The 22,547-nt window shown below is 38.9% G+C and overlaps 1 protein-coding gene across 2 annotated transcripts in view; it reads right to left on the bottom strand.

The window, feature by feature from the left end:
* Positions 1–245: 245 nt before the first annotated feature.
* SLAIN1 (SLAIN motif family member 1) overlaps positions 246–22,547 on the bottom strand; it is a 50,892-nt gene continuing 28,590 nt past the window's right edge. For both annotated transcript variants that reach the window (XM_039714669.1, XM_039714670.1), the window contains 5 exons: positions 20,533–20,682; positions 18,096–18,434; positions 7,924–8,088; positions 5,440–5,731; positions 246–1,345 (listed from right to left, as the gene is read on the bottom strand). In XM_039714669.1, the coding sequence (XP_039570603.1) occupies positions 1,270–1,345; positions 5,440–5,731; positions 7,924–8,088; positions 18,096–18,434; positions 20,533–20,682 (1,022 nt within the window). In that variant the 3' untranslated portion in view covers positions 246–1,269. The remainder of the gene's footprint in view (positions 1,346–5,439; positions 5,732–7,923; positions 8,089–18,095; positions 18,435–20,532; positions 20,683–22,547) is intronic.

The following is a 22,547-nucleotide window of genomic DNA, read 5'->3' as shown; positions in this document are numbered from 1 at the left end:
GCTGTAAACATTAAATTGAAAAAGTCTCTTAAGATCACAGTAAGATTGATTTGAAAATAATACATATTTGTCTTCTAGTCATACCGTGGCTTCCTAACACAATTAAAAAAAAAATAATTCAGGAAACTCAGTTACTATTTGCAAAAATCCAGCATAATCTTTATAAAGTTAAGTAAAAACTTATGGAGCTAAGATGTGAGTAGCCAAATTCTCACAATGTTTACATTGCACACTGAAGAAGAACATTATTGCTGAAATAGATTCTTTATTTCCTGAAACATTCCAAAACAGCAGTATACACAGTTGTAATCAAATATTAAGTCATATGCCATTATAAGAAAGCATTGATTAGTGCAACTGGATTTTGTAAAAGATCTATCAAAAAGATTTATTTGCATTAAAACTCATTTTCCATAAGCAACTGTTAATAAAACATTACAATTTTATTCTTTGTAATAAAGTACTGAAAATCAACAGTAGTTTTAGAGATCACTGTACCTTTGTAAGTGCAATGTGATTTATGCTGCCATTTAAATACAAAACACTATGACAATAAATTAACAATTCAACAAATGGTGATAGACCAACAAAACCATGCTGACCCAGCTGGATAGCAATTTCCAGTGAATGCTACCTTTTTTGTGCTTCTGCAACATAAATTTACTGCTTTGTATTGCCAATTGGTAAGATTTTGTAAGATATGTTTCTAGCACTAAAAAAGTACATTACCCCAAAAATATTATTTATGGCACAGAAAAAGTTAAATTATCTTTCTGTAGTTCAAGGTTCAGGCAAGTTTAAATGAACTTAAGTATACAAAATAAAATGTACTGAAAACATTGGAAAAAATTCAAGCACATACATAAGTACCCCAAAATTCAAAATAAAATGTGTGATGCCTTTACACTGAATAAATTATCTCAGAACTTCAGTACGGCAAATCTGCCCAAAAGCAAGATCTCCTAGTTTGTTCCAAGGAAATATTCTTGTATTTTGCACACATATAATACTTCCTTCAGTTCCAAATGCCAACACTGCCATTGTTAGTCTGATAACAATGCAGCTGTTCAGGTAACTGATTAAGTGCAATATTTAGTATTTGAGAAGATGTTCATTTTTTAAAAATGACATGGCATTTTAGATGGTTACACATTAAGATCCTGGGGAAAATAATACTGTATGACCCTCCTTTTCCAAATCATTGTTACCCAGCCAGCTGGGTAATGAAATCCACATTATGTGTTTTCCACTGTCGCAGGGCATCCTTCATCAATAGCAGCCATCTCTCCAGTTCCCATCTCGTATCGTGCTCAGTGATGACAGTGGCTTTGGAGGCTGAAGGAAACTGTATTAAACAAATGACAAGGGGGAAAAAAAAAGGAAAAGGAGGTCATATTTCCTGTGAAAGATCAAGGTAAAAGACATTATTTACTTCTGCAGTAACCATGGCTTTGGGGCTTGCTTAGAGACATCTCTCTGGTGCATTTCTGGCTACATATTAATGCACATATAAAGATCTATTGTGAAATTAAGGCCACTTCCAATGAGAAAAGCATGAAAGATTTGTAAAAAGTAATTGAGTGAATAACTGTAGTTATGAATGAGATGCCTCTAAATGGCAAGATTTGGTTTTTCAGGGCTAAAGAAAGTGAAAACATATTTTTGTCACTATGGGCAGCAGAGAGATAATGGGAAACACTTTCCAAAAAGCTATTGTGCTCAGCAAGCTTATGAAAAAACAGCAGTTTATAAAAATACCATGCAAGCAGCAAAAAATTTTATCAGCTGGAGAACTCCACCAATTTCTGCTCCCTCTTTTATCTGTCACAAGACATGTGAAGATGTGTTTCCAGAGCCAGCAGCTCCAGTACTACAACTCCTGATAGGAGCTCCTCATCCCCTGGGTCCCTACCCTCACACCTGGGCTGCATCTCTCACTCATCAACAAGGACTTCTAAAACACATCCTGACCATCTTCCAAACCCTCCAGGTTTGGCAGGTAACTGAGGCAACTATTTCAAGTAAAACTAAAAAAAGAAAAAACCATCTGACTTCATCTAATTATTGGTAACACGGCAGGCTCTGTACCTAATTTGCCACAACTATAATTCTGTCACACCCCAATTTGCTGAAAAAAATATGTTTCTATTTTGTGGAACTATTTAATATAAAAGCAGACCTCAAGCCTTGTTTTCACACTACTCTGCTTTCGTTGTAAGTTACTGCTGCCTCCTCTCCCTTTCAAATGCTTTTTTGCTGTAAAAGGCAGAGATATCTCATAAAGCAGGCAGTCAGTAAGTCAGTCAACAGAGCAGCTTCAACTCTCTGCTACAGCTGCTTTTCTCGTAGCAAAAACACTGCACCTAAGTAAAAACACTTGGTTAAAGTTAGATTCAGCCAAGCTGCTTTTGTGCAGCTCCGCTTCGGTGCAGCATCACTTATCTTTGATGTAAATCCAGTTATTTGAAACTAAGAACATAATCTGCCTCTGCTGTTTTCTGCAACTGCTGCTTTCGTTTCCAGAGAAAAAAGAAAGTATGTGTAATAATCTCCAAAAAAAAAAACCCCAGACCAAAGAGGAAAAAAAAAATTAGCTAACTTAAAAGTAATTGTGAGAATACTACTATGTATCTAGAGGTGAATCTCTGCTACAGGGCACTGACAGAAAAAAGTGCCAGCAATGAAAACCATTTCAAACAAGCACAAGCTGTTGGTATGACATCACACTGCCTAAGACAACAGTTTTGGAGGGGCCATAGTGCATTTCTACTTTTCCATAACCAGCTGGATAGCAGCAACTGGCTCCAGTACAAGGCAGCAGGAAGAAGCAAGCCCTGGCTCCACAGGTATGCTCACATTCCTGCCACACTTGTGCCTGGTATCTGGCATGATCCAGACCCTGGGCTGCTGACTGACGTCCGGACTTTAGCTGGAACCTGTCTCATCACTGTGGCCTTGTCTGGAAACTGGGAGTGTTGGCTGACCCTGCTCATCATCAGCACTGCTCTAGGCTGGGCACTGCAGGGCAGCCCAGCTGTCCCACTCAGCTCCCTGCTCACCCTGCCCCAAGGGCAGCTGCCCCCACTGCCCTTCACATTGCATAAGATTAAAACACAGAGAACTGGAAGGTGGGGTCTGCAAGAAGCCTCTAAACTGGAGCTGGAAAGGGATGATGGTTGTGTGGATCCACTCAACAGGAGCAAATAAAAAAAGGTACTGTCTGAATTCTCAGGATAAGAAGAGACAGATTGCACTATCACAATTTCATTACACTGCTTGAATCACTGATGGTAGGGAGAAAACCAGTTAATACTTAGTTATTTTTCTCATCTATTATAATTTTTTATTACAAATTATTAAAAGCACTCCCTCATCCAGTGTTTTATTCTATGCAGTAAATACTAAAGTTCCCTAATGCAACCCAAATATAATGTGTCTAAGAACCCATTTTAATTTTCTAAAATACCAGTCACTTGGCTACTTAACGGTCTGGCCAAAGGTGGGAAGACAGATTTGCTCTGAGTGTGCACTTCTCCATAAACATCTGATTTATTTAAAAAAACAAAAGACCTGTTCTATTTTTAATCAAGTCATGACTACAAACACTATTTAAGTCTGAAAGAAGACTCTTAAACTGATAATCAGAAATACCATAAATTAGAAAATACCACAGTGAAAAAAAATGACAACTGAATTCCTTCCAAGAAAAGTCCGTATGAACTGAAACTGCTTGTGTTTTTCCAAATGAATCTATAAAATGAAATAAGGGTGTTGAAGAACTGCAGGCTGACATCCAGCCTACCTGTTGGTTTCAAGTCCTATGAACTCCCCACTCCCACAGTGCAAAGAGCATCCATCTTCAATGATCACTGGTTTGGCTCTATGGCAACACAGGATGATGCTAAAACACATTTGAAGGAAAGGAGACAGGAGCCCAGACTTCCTGGACTATAAATAGCTTTCTTACTGATTTGAATCACCTTCTGATAAAAACAGTGTTGAGAGTGTCTCAGTCTCCCACCAAAAACTCTTAATTTTGTTTTCCTTTAATACTGTCTGTTGTATAAGAAGTAACAAAATAGCAAAGGACTGGTCTTCATGACCCAGAAAGGCTTGCTCACATGTTGCTATGAAAGATTTAAGAGCTCTGCAGAAGAACATGAAGTAGAGGAAAGGAAAAAGAAAAAAGGAAAGAAAACCCTCAGCTATAAAGAAGTCTAACTGAGAGAGCTTCCTGCTGAGAGCAAAGAAGGTTATAATAGAAATCTCATGGTACAGTCTTCATCAAAGAAGAAACCTGACGGCTCTTTATCAAAGTTTCACCACAGTTGGTCAAAATCTGTTGTTAGTCACATCAGTGTAATCCCCAAGTAACTCAACCAAAGAGAGAATGTGAACAATTGAACTTATTCTGGATCTAGCCAGTATGTACTGAAAAGTACAAAAATGAGGAGAGCTAAACAGTGACAGTTCATCCAACAGAAAATGAAGTGGTCACACAGCAGGCCCTCACAAGAGGAGGGATGTGTGCAATGCAAAGAAATAGTTGGAGGAGTTAACACAAGTTGAGAGAAGTTTTTCCTTGAAAAGACTTAATTCCTATTAATTACAGAACATGCAGATAAGAGTTTAACTCCCAGCTATGATAAGGGGATTAAAACACATCTTTCATCAAGACTATTTTATTGCTTGACCTAAAAATAATTAATTTGAAGATTAATTTCTCTCACTTTTTTTGCATGCAGAATTTGCATTTGCTTAACAGTACAGCTTATTGCAACTATGTATTATTCCAGGATTCCCTGTGTGCACCTATTGTCTCCCAGCTGGAACTGAAAAGATGTTGGTTCAACCCATGCCTACACTATCCAGGGTATTTCCTTCTTCACAATGCTGTAATGGCACAATTTGCATTTTTACAGACTACTGCCATTTACAACAACAGGGATTTCTTCTAAGATGAATTCTAAGATAATTCTAAGATTAGCTCATGCCATGACACTGAAATAGCAGTAGGCACAAGGCAGGGAGAAGGTAAGCCACATCAGTTAATGGCACAAGGTTTGTGTGTTTCGATTTCTTACTGACACGTAGCAATCCATTACTATTCACATGTGATTACACACTATCCACTATCAGAGCCCTTACTAAGGGCTGCCAGCATGCATTGTCCATCACTATTTCTGGCAAGCACATGTAGCAATCCATTCCTATTCACATGTGATTACACACTATCCACTATCAGAGTTTACTAAGGGCTGCCAGCACGCATTGTCCATCACTATTTCTGGCAAACGATCTTCACCCATTCAGTGACTCAGCATCGGGAGAAAGAAGCTTATGTTTTACAGTTCCATATTCAGGAGATAAAAAAATTTACACAATTTAAGCCTAAGCCTAAATCATCCACACAGAGACTGAGGCTTGTTTAACTCTCACCTTCGAACTGGCTGTGCAATTTTACTTCTGGGAATGCCACTCCCATTGACGGCCAGCGATGGTCTTGGAAGAGCACTGCGCCCTACGATGCCTTGACCAGCAGTCTTGTTTGGCATTGGGATCCCAGTGTTGGAATACAGCTGCGAGTTGCTGGACACTGGAATACTGCTACTGTTACTACTCCCTTGTACAGTTGGGCTTACATAGGCAGTAGCTTTGAGAGGCTGTCTGACAGACACTGGAAAATGTCCCACACTGTGAACTCGGTGTTGAAGCTGTCCTGGTGATGGAACTGTGAAGAGTGGTAGAAAACAAAGCAACAAGGTCAGTATGCAACAAACAAGACCAGGTAGTAATGCTCATTTCAAGACAGATCTGAATAAGGACTAACACATCATTATACAATTTACTTGCTGACTACAAACTGCTGAAAAATCTCTTGAATCCAATATTGTATCCAGAAACACTGCACTGAACTAAAATATCCTGTTCCACCCCCATCCTGAAAAAAAATCCCAGTCCATATTCATCCGTCTTTCTCCCCTCAAAGAGATTAAATTAGCCATGATAAGCACACTAAATCCACCTACGCACTTAGAGCTTTGAACAGGAGAAACTGCTGAAGATAAAAATTAGTCACTGTTAGGTAATTTTGATTTCTGTGAGGTGGCATGCAACAACCACATCTTGTTCAAGCAACATTGCATTAAAGCATTATGAAGCATCACAGAAGTTTAAGCTTTACGCAGAAAAACAATAAAAAGGCTATAAAAGGTCTTGAATGTCACAGCACACTCCACAGCTGATGTTATGTAAACTATCATTTTAAATCAAGGCTATGAGCTCCAGAAGCTTTATATATAGATTTTTCTACCCAATCCTGCCCTCTGGCGTACATTTGGAAGGCATCACTTTCAACATACCAAAAGCAAACTGTCAACAGCCTGAAGCATATAAATTAAGACACCACATTTAGAGCAATCCTTTTTCAAGCCTTTGAAAAAAGGACATCTTTAAACCATTTAAAGACACAGGAAAAATTGCAGGGGAGTGATTAAATTCAACTATACTGTCAGTATATTGTTATGGAACCCTTATCACAATATAACTCCTAAAATACCCCAGCACAGCCACTTAGTATGAATGGTTTTTTTAAAAATGTGTTTCACAAAGATGGAATTTTATACACACACATATGTAAGAGCATGAACACACAAAGAAATATGTATTTCTAAAATAATAAACAAAATTAAACTGTCAGTGCACAACCATGAAAATCCATGTGGGAACCTGAACTATTTCCATTCTCATATTCAAGCAGGAAAAAATACAACAAAATAATCCATCAGACAACAATATTTTCCAGAAAAGAAGCAATTTAATTGTTTTGAAAACATTTATAATTTGGGCTCAAATTTGAAAGAAAACACCTACAGGAGAAGATTTTTGCCAGCCTCTCCCTCCAAAATCTCACAGGAATTGCTCACATTCTACATTAATAATTCATCTACTAGACCAATACTCCACCCCCTCGTCAAGAAGTTACCTAAATTAAACCAATTACAGAGAAATTTTAATTCCCCCACTCAACAAGTATATTATACTTGAGAATATGACCCTCTTTTTACTGCATTTCCTCAGAAGAAAGTGGCTCAACTTCAGCAGTAGAGAGGTCATGTATTTTAAGACGCGTTTATACAGTGTACTGTACAACCAGCATTGTATACATTACCAAGAAAATCAGATTTCAATTGTAGTATCAAAACTAAAAATGTGAGCTTACATTAATTAATTGCACTTTTGGTGTTTCTACAATATTATTATTTATTATTATTATTATTTCACTTTTAATGCTGGCACAAGATGGGCAAAAAAAAAAAAGTGAAGAAACTTTCAATAACAAGACTGGCAGAATTTACTTTCCAAAACAGAAACTTTGAAAATCCTGGGGTATATTGAAATCTTGTGCAAAAGAACAGTTTGCTTTTAATTTTTCATGGAACAAAGGATCAGTGACCAGGACACGCATTCTACCACTTTCTCCAGCTCTTGTGTGTCACTGTGATATTTAGGAAAATCCTTTCACTAGTATTTTCTCCTGAGAAGCCTCAGAAAAGAAATGTAAACAATAACTATCTGATGGCTGTGGAATGTGGTCTGGAGATGGTTTACCAACAGGTGGATCTTTGATTGTTCTCCTGTGAATTGTTTTTACTTGATGAACAATCATGGTCCAGCTGTGTCGAGGCTCTGAGCAGTCAAGAGTTTTTATTATTCATTCCTTTCCTAGCCTTCTGATGTATCCTTTCTCTCTATAGTTTAGCATAGCACTTTTTAATAGCATATAATATTACATAATATAATGTAATATAATATAATAAATCAGCCTTCTAAGAAATATGGAATCAGATTCATCTCTTCCCTTGTCCTGGGACCCACAAAAACATTGACACTTGTGTTTGGCCAAAGAACACAGGTACTTACTACACGACTGCATCCTTGAAATCCCATTACTGGCTCCATGTAAATTGGAGTCAAAGCTCTGACTATTCCTCACAGTGACAGGAGAACCAGCAAAGCCAGCATTACTGCTGATGGCGGGGGTGCTTGGCATCCGAGCGAGGTTAGGCATGCTTCTGCGGAGTTTGTCTGCAGCAAAAGAAGACAACATCCACAGTCAGGTCAGAACTTCCAACAAACACAAGCAGCCTCAGCGTCAGTTCTGTAGAAAATCAGGAAATCAGAATTATAACAAACTATTTCAACAAAAAGAGAGGTTTGTTCTACCAGAAGAATATGAGTATGTTATTGACAACCTTCAAATTGAACCATTATGTCTATTGTAACAGCATGATTATTCTCAAGTAATTTTAAAGACACCAACAAGCAGCACATTTGCAGAACTCCAAGGATTTAAACAATAAATAACGATGAGTTTCACATAGATGTGTAAAGTAGGTCAGGTGCACCATGTTCTAAATGTGCCTGTTTCTTCACAGTGAATACAAAAGCAAGTCTGCACTGGCAGTCAGACAAAGCTATGTACTCTGTGGATGTGTAAAGACAGGTGAGAAATCCATCCTAAGTGACTGAATCTTGCTTTCAGGTGCCAGTAAGATGCTAAACACCTCCATTCAGAACCTAACCTTGTTAGCATATTAAATTTCTGCAGGCAGCCACATGCAAGAACTGTTAAGTCTTGATGCAGTTCAGTTGCTTGGATGATATAAGAATTTTTAAATCTGAAGTTTCTCCCTCCTACCTCACTTGTGCTACCTGATTTGGTAGGCATTTTCAGAGTAGCTGTTCTTGTAGGGCTTTTCACAAAAAGAAAGCTGTAAATGCCCCCAATGTTTTTGGGGCAGGTACAACAGCTAAGGCAAGTGTCTAAGAGGTCAGAAGACATCTTCAATCCCATTCACACCAGTTCATTTGAAGAGAGAAACTGAAACCTTCCTGACATCTCAAGGTAGCTTCCCAACTACAACACCATGAGGTAATCTAAAGGAAAACTCTTCTGGTCTCTTCTGCCATTAGGCCAAAGGGAGAGAACTCAGTTATATGCAATCAGAAGGGACTGGGATGAAGGCACAGACTGAAGGACCTGGTCTTGTGACATGACAGACTCCAGTAAAGCACCGCTGTGGGAAAACAGTGGGAATTCAGTTGTCATTGACAACATCGCCAAGGTTTGCCTCTTGGCCAGGTTCAGAAGCACAAGTGCTGTGCCCTGCCGAGGTGGCTACGTCCCTCCTCACAGCATGGCCAGCACAGAGGTCACCAGCTCCTATTCCACATAGATTCCAAAGGCTGGAAGATGACAAAAAGACTTACACTGCAACAGAAAGCAGGGGCGTGCTTGTCTTGTCACAGCAGCTATGACTGCTCTCTCCCACAGAGAGTAGGGCATTTCTAGACTGATGCTTTGGTTTTATGTGTAGGAACAAGAGAGCACACTGCTTGCAACTGCTGGCATGGGTTGACCTCCTGGCTCATACAGGGCAAGTTCAGTTCACAGAAACTGCAGATTTATTTAGAAATCTGTTGATCAGTCCACATAAATATACAACCTATTTAGCACCATCATTATCTCCTCTAATCCTTAAAGCTGCTAACAAGTGAAAAGCAGTAAGACGTGACAGTACAGTTCTATCTATACAAGTTATTAGGAGTCACTGACAGTAACTTCAATAAATGTGATGCCTTCAATATATGTGACACTTCAATATATGTAACTCCAGCAACCTGTGTCACAGAAAGGCTTTATCTCCAGCAGGAAAAGGAAACGTAAGGTTTGAATCCCTGGAATCCAGAGTACAGTCAAATCCTAATAAAGAACTACAGTACAGACAATCTTTCACCAAACAAGTTAGAATTGTGCTTCAGTGATTCACTACTGACAAAGGCAGACTGAAACTGTCAATGGTACAGCAGTGAACACTAGCAAGGGGGGTTACCACTGTGGTGCAGCCAAGGTAATAAGTATTAATATCAGTGATGTAACAATGATAAAACAGTTATCAGGCTTCAAAAACTGTCCTGGGGATGCAAACAATAGCATCCATACAGCTACTGTATGTATCTATTTCTCAAATATTCAATTTTTTTGAATATTGCAATAAGTATTAATATCAGTGATGTAACAATGATAAAACAGTTATCAGGCTTCAAAAACTGTCCTGGGGATGCAAACAACAGCATCCATACAGCTACTGTATGTATCTTTCTCAAATATTCAAGAATTTTGCAAACTGAAGAGGGAACTGTCACTCTATGATGCAATCCTTGAACAAGAGTGGCAAAAAAATCATGAATATGGGATGTCTGTAGCTACAGTTAATTCTGGAGTCCTAGCCTACCCTTTCAAAGTCCTAGGTCCTGAAATCCTAATTCAACATTACAGAACTTGGCAAAGAAAGGTTTGAGCAGCAGGATAGCGGTAAGGAAGACAGCACTGCATAAAACAGCTTTTTAAGTATCATGTTGTATAGCAGAATTCTTTGGACTCTACACGCTCTTTTCCTTTGAGACTGCATCAGCCATCCCAGGCATTATTTGTGCCTTGAACTGTCCAGTGGATGCAGCTACAATAGCAGAAAAATAGGTACGGAAGTAGCTTGGATTTCCTCCATGTCTTGGGTGGCCACGTCTTTTGCCTCCTGTTCATTAGTCCCTTCTTGTTCCAGCAGTTTGCTCTGCTGCTGATTCCTTCAGTCCTCAGGCAGCAGATTCCTGCTGCACCTGCAAATTCTCATCCATCAAGCAGCTGTGTTACTTCTTTGACGGGTCCTTGTGTCTGCTGAGATAAATGGCCCTGAAAAGCAATGAAAATAGCAGGTCAGTTTAGTGTTTGGAGAAAACGCAGAAATGTTCGCCTTGATGGCATTTTGTAGCTTTCATCTTCGTGGACGATGCATCCTCTTTTATCTCCTTCTTGAAGTTTGCTCTGTCACCTGCTTCCCTCCTAAGAACAGTAGAAATAGTCTTACAGACATTTGGTTTGTAAACGAAATGATGGCTCTTGTGAGCTTAATATGTGGAAGCAGAAGGTGGGAATTATGTGATTTTAATATTATTTCAGGCCACTGAGATGTGAATAGATATTAACTTGCTGAAAATTTATGAAAACAGAACAAAAGTTTTTCCAAGCTGCTTTCGTTTTCAGACCTCTTTGCTGTCATAAGACTGATGAGAAAAATTAACAATATTTTTCCAAGCTGCTTTCGTTTTCAGACCTCTTTGCTGTCATAAGATTGATGAGAAAATTAACAGAGAAGAGAAGGAATAGAGATGTATTCTCAGTTGAGAATGAATTTGCTCAAACATCCTGTTTGTGATGAACACTGGAATTTGCTACAGTTTCTGCTACCTCTTCTGCACTAATCTGGTTCAGTTACAAACCTAAAAAAATAATCAGTTGCTTGCAGTTGTTTTTTTAGGAAGAAGTGGATAGTAACACCAGTAAGGGACTTCAAAGGACATAGACCTGTTCAAGAAATGACTGGATGTGGCACTTGGTGCCATGGTCTAGTTGGCAAGGTGGTCACCAGTCAATGACTGGAGTTGATGATCTCCAACAGCATCCACAGTTATTACTGTAACCCACTACTGAGTTTCAACTATAACTTAGGTTGAAAAAAATAAGATGTTTAGGTAGAATACAGCCATATAGAGCATCACAGGTGTATCTTTGCCTTTCCCAGCCTTCTTTGAGATAAAATATTAGGACCTACAGACATTGTATTGTTGAGGTATTTGTATGTGTGAAGAAAATTCAAGGACAGGTCATGCAAGGGGCATTAATAATTGGTTTCTGGCTCTCACCACCTACTAAGAATAATTCATGCATATATACACGTGCTTGTCACTTCATGAGCTTTCTTTAGGCAGCATACGTTGCCCTTTCACATATCTGCAGTAGAACTGCCTGCTGCATGTTTACACTTTTCCCCATATGTGGCATCCATTCTGAATTAGCCCATTGCCTCTACAGCACAAGAAAAGCTGGGAACTGTGAAATACAGATCCTGTGCCCTCAACTGAAAATGTAGATGAAAAGGCCACCCCATCACACAGATCATATTCACTACTACTAGAAACAGGTCAAAAAGCAGGAAAAGCGCCCCTTCTTTGTCAAACATGCCACAAAATTACAGTGAAGACAACAGTTTGCCTCTCACCCAGATGCCTCAGTTCTCATTTTTTGCCAAGAAGTTCTTCCCCTGATGCTATTTCTTCTCTGAAGTCAGCTCAGGATCAGTGGCCCAGCTTCTTTCTGGCAGGACACCAGAACAGGCAGCACCTGCTTTCTGTCTTCGGATCCCCGCACCGCTGGTGGCTGTCCCCGTTCCACTGCTGCTCTTCTTTTCTCTTCCCTGACCTAATACTATCACTGCCCGAAGATTAATTCCATGTAGCACACAAGCAGACCTTGTTTTCAGAGCAAACTGCTCCAGAAGAGGTGCAACCTTGGTGGGCTGCCAGATGGGGACTTCTGTAGGAGACCTTGGTCAGTATCATCTTCTATCTGCCAAAATGCCTCTCCAACGAGGTTCTCCTTGCAGGGAGGGCTTAAGTTGACTTTACAGTGAAGCCTCTTGAAACACATTTATTCCTTCACAGTTATTCTCTGCAAGTGTTGTCAATGTTTTATTTGAACAAAAGAAAAGGACTCCCAAACCTCACCAAAAGCACAGACATTTATCAGAATCAGAATTATTAGTGTCTCAGAGAAATCTGTATCAATGTTGGAGCAACCTTAGCAGTTTCTCACACATAAATCTTTCACACAAATCTTGCAACTTCAATTCTGTCTTATCTGCATTGTATGCACAAACAGGTGGAGTAAAACCATAAGGAAAAAAATCTATGCTTCTCAATTTTAAATATTATATTCTACATTATGTAGACATTCAGACTGTGTTCTGAAATCCTTAACAAACTTCTAGACTTTATAACAACTTCTCTTGTAGACTCTATTACTATTTCACTTTATGAGATTAATTTCTCTTCCTCATTTCTGAAGACCTGAGATAAGTATGTGCATTATATTTGTCACAGTTATAACATCTGTAACATCCCAAATACACCAGGGTCTTTTTAATGGTCTGTGGAATCACAAGCCGATACAACAAAGACACCAGTGTGTAAAAGCACAGATTAAAGCAAGTACTTCAGTTAAGTGCATGATGTCATTCTCAATAATGTCAATACCTACATTTTATTCAGAATTATTACTTCATCCCATACTGGTTTCACATGCATATGTCTCCCACCACAGATAGTTAGAGCCAGATAAAGATTTTTCCATTAGCCTTCCATGAGTTCTCCCACTGATCACTGTCCTCAATATAATCCAAAGGCAGCAAAGTAATATTATTTTACTCCTATTCTCTAATGAAGCCTGCAACAATTTCCTAGAAAGAATTTTTCCTTTCTTACTGAGCAAAAGAGGTTATAGGCAGGAACACCTCTTAAGTCTATGCTGAACCCATATCCAAACACTATGCACTGGTGCTCTTCTATGTCTGCCTGGAGTTTGCTTAAAAAACCTAAACAACAAACAGAAAGCACAACTGCAGCTCTCAAAATGAGGCAACTGCCAATGATGTCCATAATATCTTTGAAGTGTAGGCAAGAAAGTTACTCATAACTACTAATTTCTGGAAAAGCAAATTTTTCAAGTGAATGGTATCTGTGGCTTTTTTATGAAGGTATATGCCAAGCCAAAAACTTAATAAGCAACGTGAAAAGGAAATAGAAAATTACACTAAGATTAACCAGATTGAATACATTGCTACTCCATGAACCGTGTATTTTTCATCCATCCCTTCTTACTATATTTACCCTGAATAATTTGTCCAAAATACAAAGTTTCCAATTTTCACATACTATAAAAATGGACACTTTAAAATGCACAAAAAATAAGTGGAGCCAGGATAAAAGGTTGTGAGCAAGCTGATCTCAAGAGATGGAAAGTAGGCCTGAACACAAGAAAATCAATCCCATTTTCAGTATCTTTTCTAGCCTGGATCTTGATTACTCTAGATGATTTCACAGCACTATAGTTAACCATTACTTCCGGTTTCAGAAAATCAGAAGTATAATGGGCAAAAATACTATCAGCTAATTAATAAAATTACCAAACAGAAATAAAATATATTTTTAAAATGTTGTTTTGCATCAAAGTAAGAAAAATAATGCATACTTATGGACAACATAAAGCAGAAACCAGCTTGGTTTTATTAATTTAGGCAGTATTTTTTCTATGAAAATGATTATATATAAAGTACTCTTGATATTAATAGTTAGCAGTGTTTTAAGTTGCTAACCAGCAACTTCTTCAAATTAGACTAAGGGGAGAGAGACATAAGCATGAATCTTTCCACTGCAAATATATTATAAGCTTTATTAAAGCATAAAACACACACTAACTAGACAAACTCACTTCACTTAATTGAAACAGATACTTAAAAAGCTGTTCATACCCTATCTCTCTCAGTTCTTCTTTAAATTATCTATTTTCTGACCCACCAACCAGCTACAAAATCCCCAAAAATCAGGATACCTTAAAAAGTTTACAAATGTAATTTTTCTGACGTAATTCAGAAAAATTCAGCTGATTTAGGAAGAGGGTGTAATTCAACAGGGAAAACAAATCCAGACAGACTTCACACAAAGCTTATCTATATTCTTGCCAGAACTGCCAATAAAACCTATTAGAAAGCTAACATGCACACTCTACAGACAATGGCTACGAAAATACTGTTTAAAAGGTAACAACAAGTACAACTACAGCTCATGCTACAAGTGGCCACACATACACCTTAAACTCATTGCTGTTATCTTATTACAAAGGTTCCATACCTTCTTGGTGATATCTCAGGCGCTGCTCCTCACAGCACTGACTCCACTTTCTCAGCACAGCCAACAAACCCCATCTCTCTGCTTGATCAGCCAACCTGCTCTTTTATAATACCCCTCTTAATTGGATCCAGCTGTGGCCTATTAAGGGCAGGCTTGTTCTTCATGCTTGATAATTAGCACAGCTGTAACTCCTTAGGGGCCAGATTACCTTCACCACTGTCTCTATTCTCCTACCTTTTATCTAACCACACATTGCAACCTATTTCACATCTAAACATATTAAGATTGGCACACACCTGCCACTTTATGCTGGTGTTTGACCAGCAGCCTTCCAGAACAGCAAGCTGTTGGGGACTGGCAGTAAATGTGATTGACACCATTCATTCAGGCATGAGTGGAATAAGGCGAGATAAAGAACCTGAACCTGACAGTGAGGGTAACATGATATGGTGTGGTCCAGAAGTATGTAATTTTATCTTCAAAAGACATACAGCAATTTAAAACAGGGTACAGTGTCAATATTACAGCAGGGGCAGCACTTTGCTACAATACATTGGCAAGAACAATGTATGAACTCACTAAAGTATAGCTTCAGACATAGCTAGAAAACATCTCAGAGACTATTCTCACCCCCAGAAAAGGCAGAAGATCACTAGAGCACCAGAAAGTGCAAACCATTCATCTGCTACCTAAAATGCAGCCCTGTGGATGGAGAACAAGCAGACCTTTGGCTATAGTGAGAGACCAGACACCTGGTGCACAAGTCAGTGCCTACGTGAAGGTACCTCATGGCATCCCACAGATCCTGGGTTGTTTATGGAAGCTAAACAGCGTTGACACAGGGTGATGGTGAAGCCAGAGTGCATCAAAGTACCTCATTCTGCTCTATCCCAGCAGCTGAATGAGGCCCTTCATACAGAGGTGTGCACCTACATGCCAGCATTTAAATGTAGGTGCTTCTCATCAGGCAAACAATACTATACTCCTAAAAGAATTATTAGTTTTCCAGGTTTATCACACCTTCACCATATTTTTCACATGCAGGTAATTAAGTACCTCACCTAGAGGACCATACCAAACAAAGATCACCAAAAGCAAGTAGGGCAGCATCCCTCAAACTATTTGCCTAAAGGCAAATAATTATAATTAAAGGCAAAAAATTATAATTAAGCTAAATATGTAGACTAGTTTAGCAGAAATACCGTGTCAAAGCTAAACACTGGGGTTTTTACCCCAGACTGAGTGTCAAAATTCGACAGTTACTTGCTACTTGTTCTTCTTTCATGAAAAGCTCTGTGAATGCCCAGATGAAGCAGAGGCCAGACCTTTCATACAAGAATGAAAGTGATCTCTTTGGGAGAAGACAAAGGCATAAAAATTTAGGAAGACTGTTGGAATGGCCAAGAGCAACACAGCATGTGGTATAGGTGACTTAATTATTAATTATGGATCATGCTTTCCATATATACTGAAGGCAAAAACTAAAGGTTCGGTTTTTCCATCTTCCACATCCTTCCTACTCAACTGCCCTCGTAAACTGACAGTGTGGAACACACCATCCATCACAGAGAGCTTCAGACAAATTCCTGTTTTGCAGTCTGCCTCCATTTCAGTGTGTAGGAATTCTTAAGAGACAATAAAATTTTTGCCAAGATGGTAAATGCTGACAAGAAGATGTTGTAATACTACACAGACATCCTCACTTCAGTGAACACTTGACTCCTCATCTCCTTGTCTGCCAAAAGAATACAGTCAAAGCAAAATGCTTCTCACCATCAATATTTGTCAGGTCCATCAGAGTGAGCTGCATGCGTTAGAGGCTGAAGCTGTAGAAGCTGAGGAGATCATTCCCTCCTAAAGACAGTGGTACTGACTATTACAGCACTGTTTGTCATTCCTGCAAACAGGTAACTGTGAAGTCACATGCCCAGCTTCTGGGTTATGCCAAACACATTATCCAACACCTCAAAGTTCTTGAGAAAAAAGCCAGCCAGGTGGTCTTTTATTTGTACACTTCATAGTTAACAAACTAGGAGTCTAATGTTTTTAGTACCTTAAAGGTTCCCATACCTTTCCATGCAGGAAATCCAGTGCTTAAGTTCCACTGACATGGAAGATTAAAAAAAAAATAAATTCAAAACACATTTGGGAGTCACATAAAAACATGGCAGCAACAAATCATTCTCTTATTCCTGAACAAAAATGACCAAAAGCCTACCTTTGTAGTTCCTAACATTTCTGCAAGCCCAGCAATGCTGTCCCACTCTTGTACCTCCCCAGCAAGAGAAGTAACATTAAAATTAATGTGGCACAAATGCTGTACCATCAAACACCCACACTGCTCTACCCTCTGTTAACATCACCTCTCCTTCTATATTGCCACTTGTCAATGATACTTCCATGCCATGGATTACTTTGAATAGAAGTGGTTTGGGCACCAACCTGTCATGTCTTGTTTGTCAGAAAAGCAACATGCATACCTGTAGCACTATAAATAGCAACTAGATGTTGTTTTGAACAACACATTTATTTTCTTGCCCAAGGGTGAGCTGTAACCTGCAATGTTACAAACAAGACCCTGGCTGGAAATGGATTGTTTAGAATTAACTTGGGGGAAAGACTGAAGGTATAGGAAAGTAAAATGCAGCCAAAAGAAAAAAAATTGTGATCATAATAAGGAAAGAAAAGAAGTTAACAGCTACAATGGAGGGAAACTTAAATCATGACTAAGCGTCGAGATACAGATCTTCCATATTCTGGAAGGTATCTCAAATGCAGTGCAAAAAAGCATCAATATCTCAGGATAGTTTAGAAGTGACATTATCTCCAACTACTTTAACAATCAGTCCTATCAGACCTGGAAGAGAAGCAAAGTGCTATAAGCACTCATCACAGCACAGCTGCATTAACAGCAAACTCAAGAAAAAGAAGGAAATTAAAATCTGAATACTCAGATCTGTATTTTACTGCATCCACAATGGACATGTGTACATCAAGCTTGAAAGCCCCAGAGGCTCTTCTAGCTAACTATCAGCCTGCTAAAACATGCTCTACTTTTTGTTTCTTTCTTCACCGGGGGTCATCTTTGCAGCATTTTAAAACAGACTAAAACAACCATTTTCATGACCATGTCACAGATTACATTTTGTAAAAAACTGCTTAACAATAACATCCCTTCATCATTTACGCAGGCTTAAATTATTTGTCACAATTTATGTACAATTCATCTCTAAAATGGCACTGGCATCTGGCAGAGAAAAGACCACTTCTCAGAAAAGCATGCAACCCACCTCCATTAATCCTATTTGGTTGCTGCTCTGGAGTTTGGGCTTGAGAAGAGTAGAAGGGTTGCTGATAAGTATTTGTAGGGAATTGCGGGGAAGTAGGGCTCCTCCTGCAGTCCCGGATACTGGAGAAAGTCTGTGAGTGAGGAATCCCTCTTTGGAAGGGGGAGCAGCGAGTCAGACGTGGCTGCGGAGGTGGAAGGTGGTCAAACTCTTCCTCATCCTCAAGACTATAGCGATCATATTCCTGGTCACTGCATGTCCCTTTTTTTCCCGTATGCAGAGAAACACTGGAAGTATGCCTTGACACAGATGCTGAAGTTGAAGCATAATCTTGCCTAAGGCCTGTAAATTCCAAGAGGAGCATGATTCAGCTTCTGCTAAGTGATTAACTCTAAATATGCACTTCAATCTTGAAAACTACACAGGTAAGTAGACAGAATTTTACATCAAGTATTGAATTTAAAATGTAATCAGGCTGAGGATCTGATGTAGGATTCATCTGATCTATTTTTCAGGCATCTAAGCCTGAATTCTCTCCTTCAAAATATTTTTTAAAATAAAATACTAAAACAGAATACAGAAGTCTCCAAAAGATGTCTTAGATGCCTTTCTTAAGAGAAACCACTCTCAGGAGGCACATATTTCTCTGCCAATAAGGACTACATGAGTACTAAGTTTTTAACTTCTCAATACTCTTAATTAGAGGAATTACACACACATTAGTTTGCCGAGCTATTGCTGTTGAACTTTTGTATTCGTGCAACAAAAATGTTTACAATGACATTTCTTAAACCTACAACCCATCCAAATCTTCTGGCTCTCCAACCTCCCTGAACAAGAATTAGTTCCTGATAGCATCCAGTCTCATGGACAAGGCTTAGCGGTAACACAACTGTATTTTACAAAGCTACACAATCGTACCACTCTCTTCTCAGAATGCCAGGTTTTGAAAACTATCTTACAATAATCACTACCCTGTAAGAGCCTGTTTGCTCCAGATCAAGTGAGAGGGAAACATTCACATCCCTTGCACATCCCTCCTTTCTCCAGATGCACAGCAACCAAGGAAAAAACACTGCACACCCAGGAGCCAACTAACTCTGACAGTAGCTGCAGGTAACAACCTTCCTAAACCTTCAAGAAGCCCTGAATTTTTAACAGATGCTTTTGTTTCATAATGGAAACTTCTTAATATGCTTCCTCTCCCTCTCCTTGAGTGGGAATTTCTATTTGTGGCTGTGAAGAGAGCGTGCCTGCGTGCACGTATAGAATTGCCACTTTCCACGGGATTAAGTGGTCAACAACTGTCACATGCTCAAACATTCTCCACCAGCTGCTACTACAAGGATGAGACACTATCAATTGCACATGACACAGATTTGAAGAGAAACCAGCATTTTTCTTTCCAGTCTGCCAATGCCCTGATTCCTTCAAGAGCTAAGTACCTGAATTATTTTTTAAACCTCACTCTGAAGGAGATGAGCACAGCTGTCATTTAAATAATGCAATCCTTTGTATCCTTGACAGTCATAACTCTTTTTCTTTTTGAAATTAGAACACTTGTTAATTTCTCTGCTTAACATGATGCACGCTACCAGATACCCAGCAAGCTCTCCTCCTGCCAGCAGGTGATCACTCTGCCCGCCCAGTCTGGTGGCTTCAGCCAAATCACGGCTCTAACTTTTTCTGCTCATGTTATTTTTTTTTTTAAATAATCACTTATTACTTAGCATTTTCATTCAGGCCCCATCTGTGAATTTCTCTTGCTTTTAATCTCATCACTTCCTCCTTGATATCTCACTTGGCACTAACAGGATACAGGAGAAATATTCCACTTTTTGTCTCAATAACCTCTAAGTCAAATGCCCTTTATTAATTAATTTATTAATTAATTTATTAATCCATTTATTAATTTATTAATAAATATTTTACAAAAATTACTATTAAGCCAAACTATATGTCAAAGAAGACTCTAGGCTCAGATTTGTGCATAATTACTAGTTTTAAACCAAGATATTGAATTTAAAAGCCCTAATTCTGTATTTAAGTGGGATTTCATTTCAAAACTCATCTAAAAATATAAGAAAATTGAAGTGGAGGCAAAGAAAGCCAAGAGAGCTGCTTATGTTTACCTTTCTCATTAAATGCAATCATGAGAAAAATGCTTTAGGATCCTTCCTCTCCAGAAATAAAATTATTTCACTTAATATTCAGAAAAATATAGACATCAAATTTTGCAAGATCCAGTACCAGTTCAGATTAAAATGAACCCAACGATATGCACACCTTCTCCATGCAGGTGAAGAGTACTTCCACCTGCCACTCAAGAGGCAATACCACTTAAAAAATATTTACTTCACTGAGACCAGACTGGAGCAGATTTAACTGTTATGGGAAGTCTTCCTCAGACTGTTATGAAAACCAAAAAAGTGCCACCTACTCTCCTCCTGTAGACGAGCCATGATCTGAACATCAGTGAGGTCTTGCAGCTTGTATCCCATGGAGATGGAATCATCTTCCAGCTCCGAAGTGCTCAGTTCACTGTCTATTGATGACTGTGGACTCAAAGGGGAACTCCTAGAAAGGTATCCTAAGTAAGAAAACATACACTTTAGGCTACAAATATGTCTGGCCACTTTCATTCAGAATCATCTGCTCTTGACATCACAGTAGCTTAAAACATTTTCTGAATAGCACATAAAAACTTTCAGAAGTGTAGTTCAATTCCCTATCAATTAGCAAAGAGCTTTGATATTCATGAGAAGTAGTAAGTGTAGGAATGGATCATGGATTCCTCAGCTTGTTCCCAAAATAACACTGCATAGCCCAGACAATGAATAATTTACCCAATACTGTTCTGATACAGCTCAGATTAGTGTAGTCTAACCACCATCTGCATTTGCATCTCTCTTATGGGACTGTGATTCTCCCTACTCTGTTTTGCAAAACAAGTGGATTATGTGTCACTGACTTCTGCTCAGTACTCAAACGTTGCATCAGAGCCATTTAGTTAAATTTCACTATTCTTTTTTTAAACTATCTATAATTATCACATAAATCAATCACAGTAACAACTAAGGTTGAACATTATGCAACAGAGAAAGCATTGCTTCCTTCACAGAGCTACCTTTTTGAAAGGCTCTGGATTCTACTTTTTCCCTGAGTGTGATAATAAAATATAAACTAATTTGCAATTAGTTTATATTTGAGCTAGTTGTTGTCCCACTTTAAAGAAAAATCCCATCAACTAAAACAGCAAATAATTTTCTAATGTCCTCTGGACCACCAGAGACCCACAGCCTGCAGGGCAAGAACTGCTGCGACTGTGGCTCACCCGCTGCGCTTGTATCACAGGTGTGTTTGCATCCTCTAGCACTGCTGAAAGCAGCCACCTAAAATTCATCCTAAATTCAGCTATTTTCTAATAATAGCTCCAAAAGAAAAGGACAGGCAGGGGATTACTTTGCTTTGGAAGGATTACATGGAGTAAGTATTTTTGCTTTCTTAAATGTGCACGTTACAGCAGTCCCTGAGGTTCTACAGAGGTAGTAACAGTTGTGCTCTTTTGGAGCAGCAGAGGGAAGCTAGACAAGGTATCTGAGGGTACCTCAAATAGCATGAGTTCATTTAGGAACTAGGCTTCATCCCATTGAATAGGGAAAACGTTTCACTCACATGCAGACAGCTACAGCAGGCGCTCCGTCTGGAGCTGTTTCTCACTCACAGTGCCCATATCCCTTAAAATAGGGATTTCTGCAGTGATTTCAAGCACTGAAATGCACACAGATGGGTGTTACACTGATCATCAGCCCATCCTCAGCCCATGTCTCTTCCTGCCAGCATAAAATGCTAATGCCTCTAGTCCAGAAGATTGTCTTCTCCACTGCCACTGCAGTTAAAGAGAAGCCACAGATACAAACTGATATCTGTAGTGAAGAAGGAAAATGCAAATCCTTGCAATTTACAGACCACCAAAAGTTTTCTATTTTCCTAGAACTTACTTGTGTGTTCCCTGCAAAATAGTGGAAAACATAAAATAAATCTTGAAATTAGCAACAATACCAGCTTGAAAGTAGGCATGATTCTGCCAGCTCTTCTTATTATAAATTCTCACTGCCAATTTCATTACACAGCTGTACATATGTTTCTGTGGACACAAGGAAGGGGCACCATGGGGCAGAAATAAGCAACAAAGCTGGGGACTGTTTAAGCTGACACAGTCACAACTGTACTACTGGGTAAATCATTAGTGGTATTTACTAGCATCACTGTCCCATAACATGCTGCATAACACTTGTAGTTAACAGCCAAATTTTAGGCCATCAAAAAAAACCCCAACTACACTTTCCCTCTGAGATATGAGTTCATATACAATCATCCAAAAAGAGTACTGCTGTTAAATGCTAGCAGGATTAGATAAAATCAAGCACTTCTGTAAGCACGTAAATTAACAAA

This window comes from Passer montanus, unplaced genomic scaffold (genome assembly GCF_014805655.1).
Source record: "Passer montanus isolate IOZ18808 unplaced genomic scaffold, ASM1480565v1 scaffold30, whole genome shotgun sequence".
NCBI lineage: Eukaryota > Metazoa > Chordata > Aves > Passeriformes > Passeridae > Passer > Passer montanus.
This window is presented reverse-complemented; position numbering and strand designations above follow the sequence as displayed.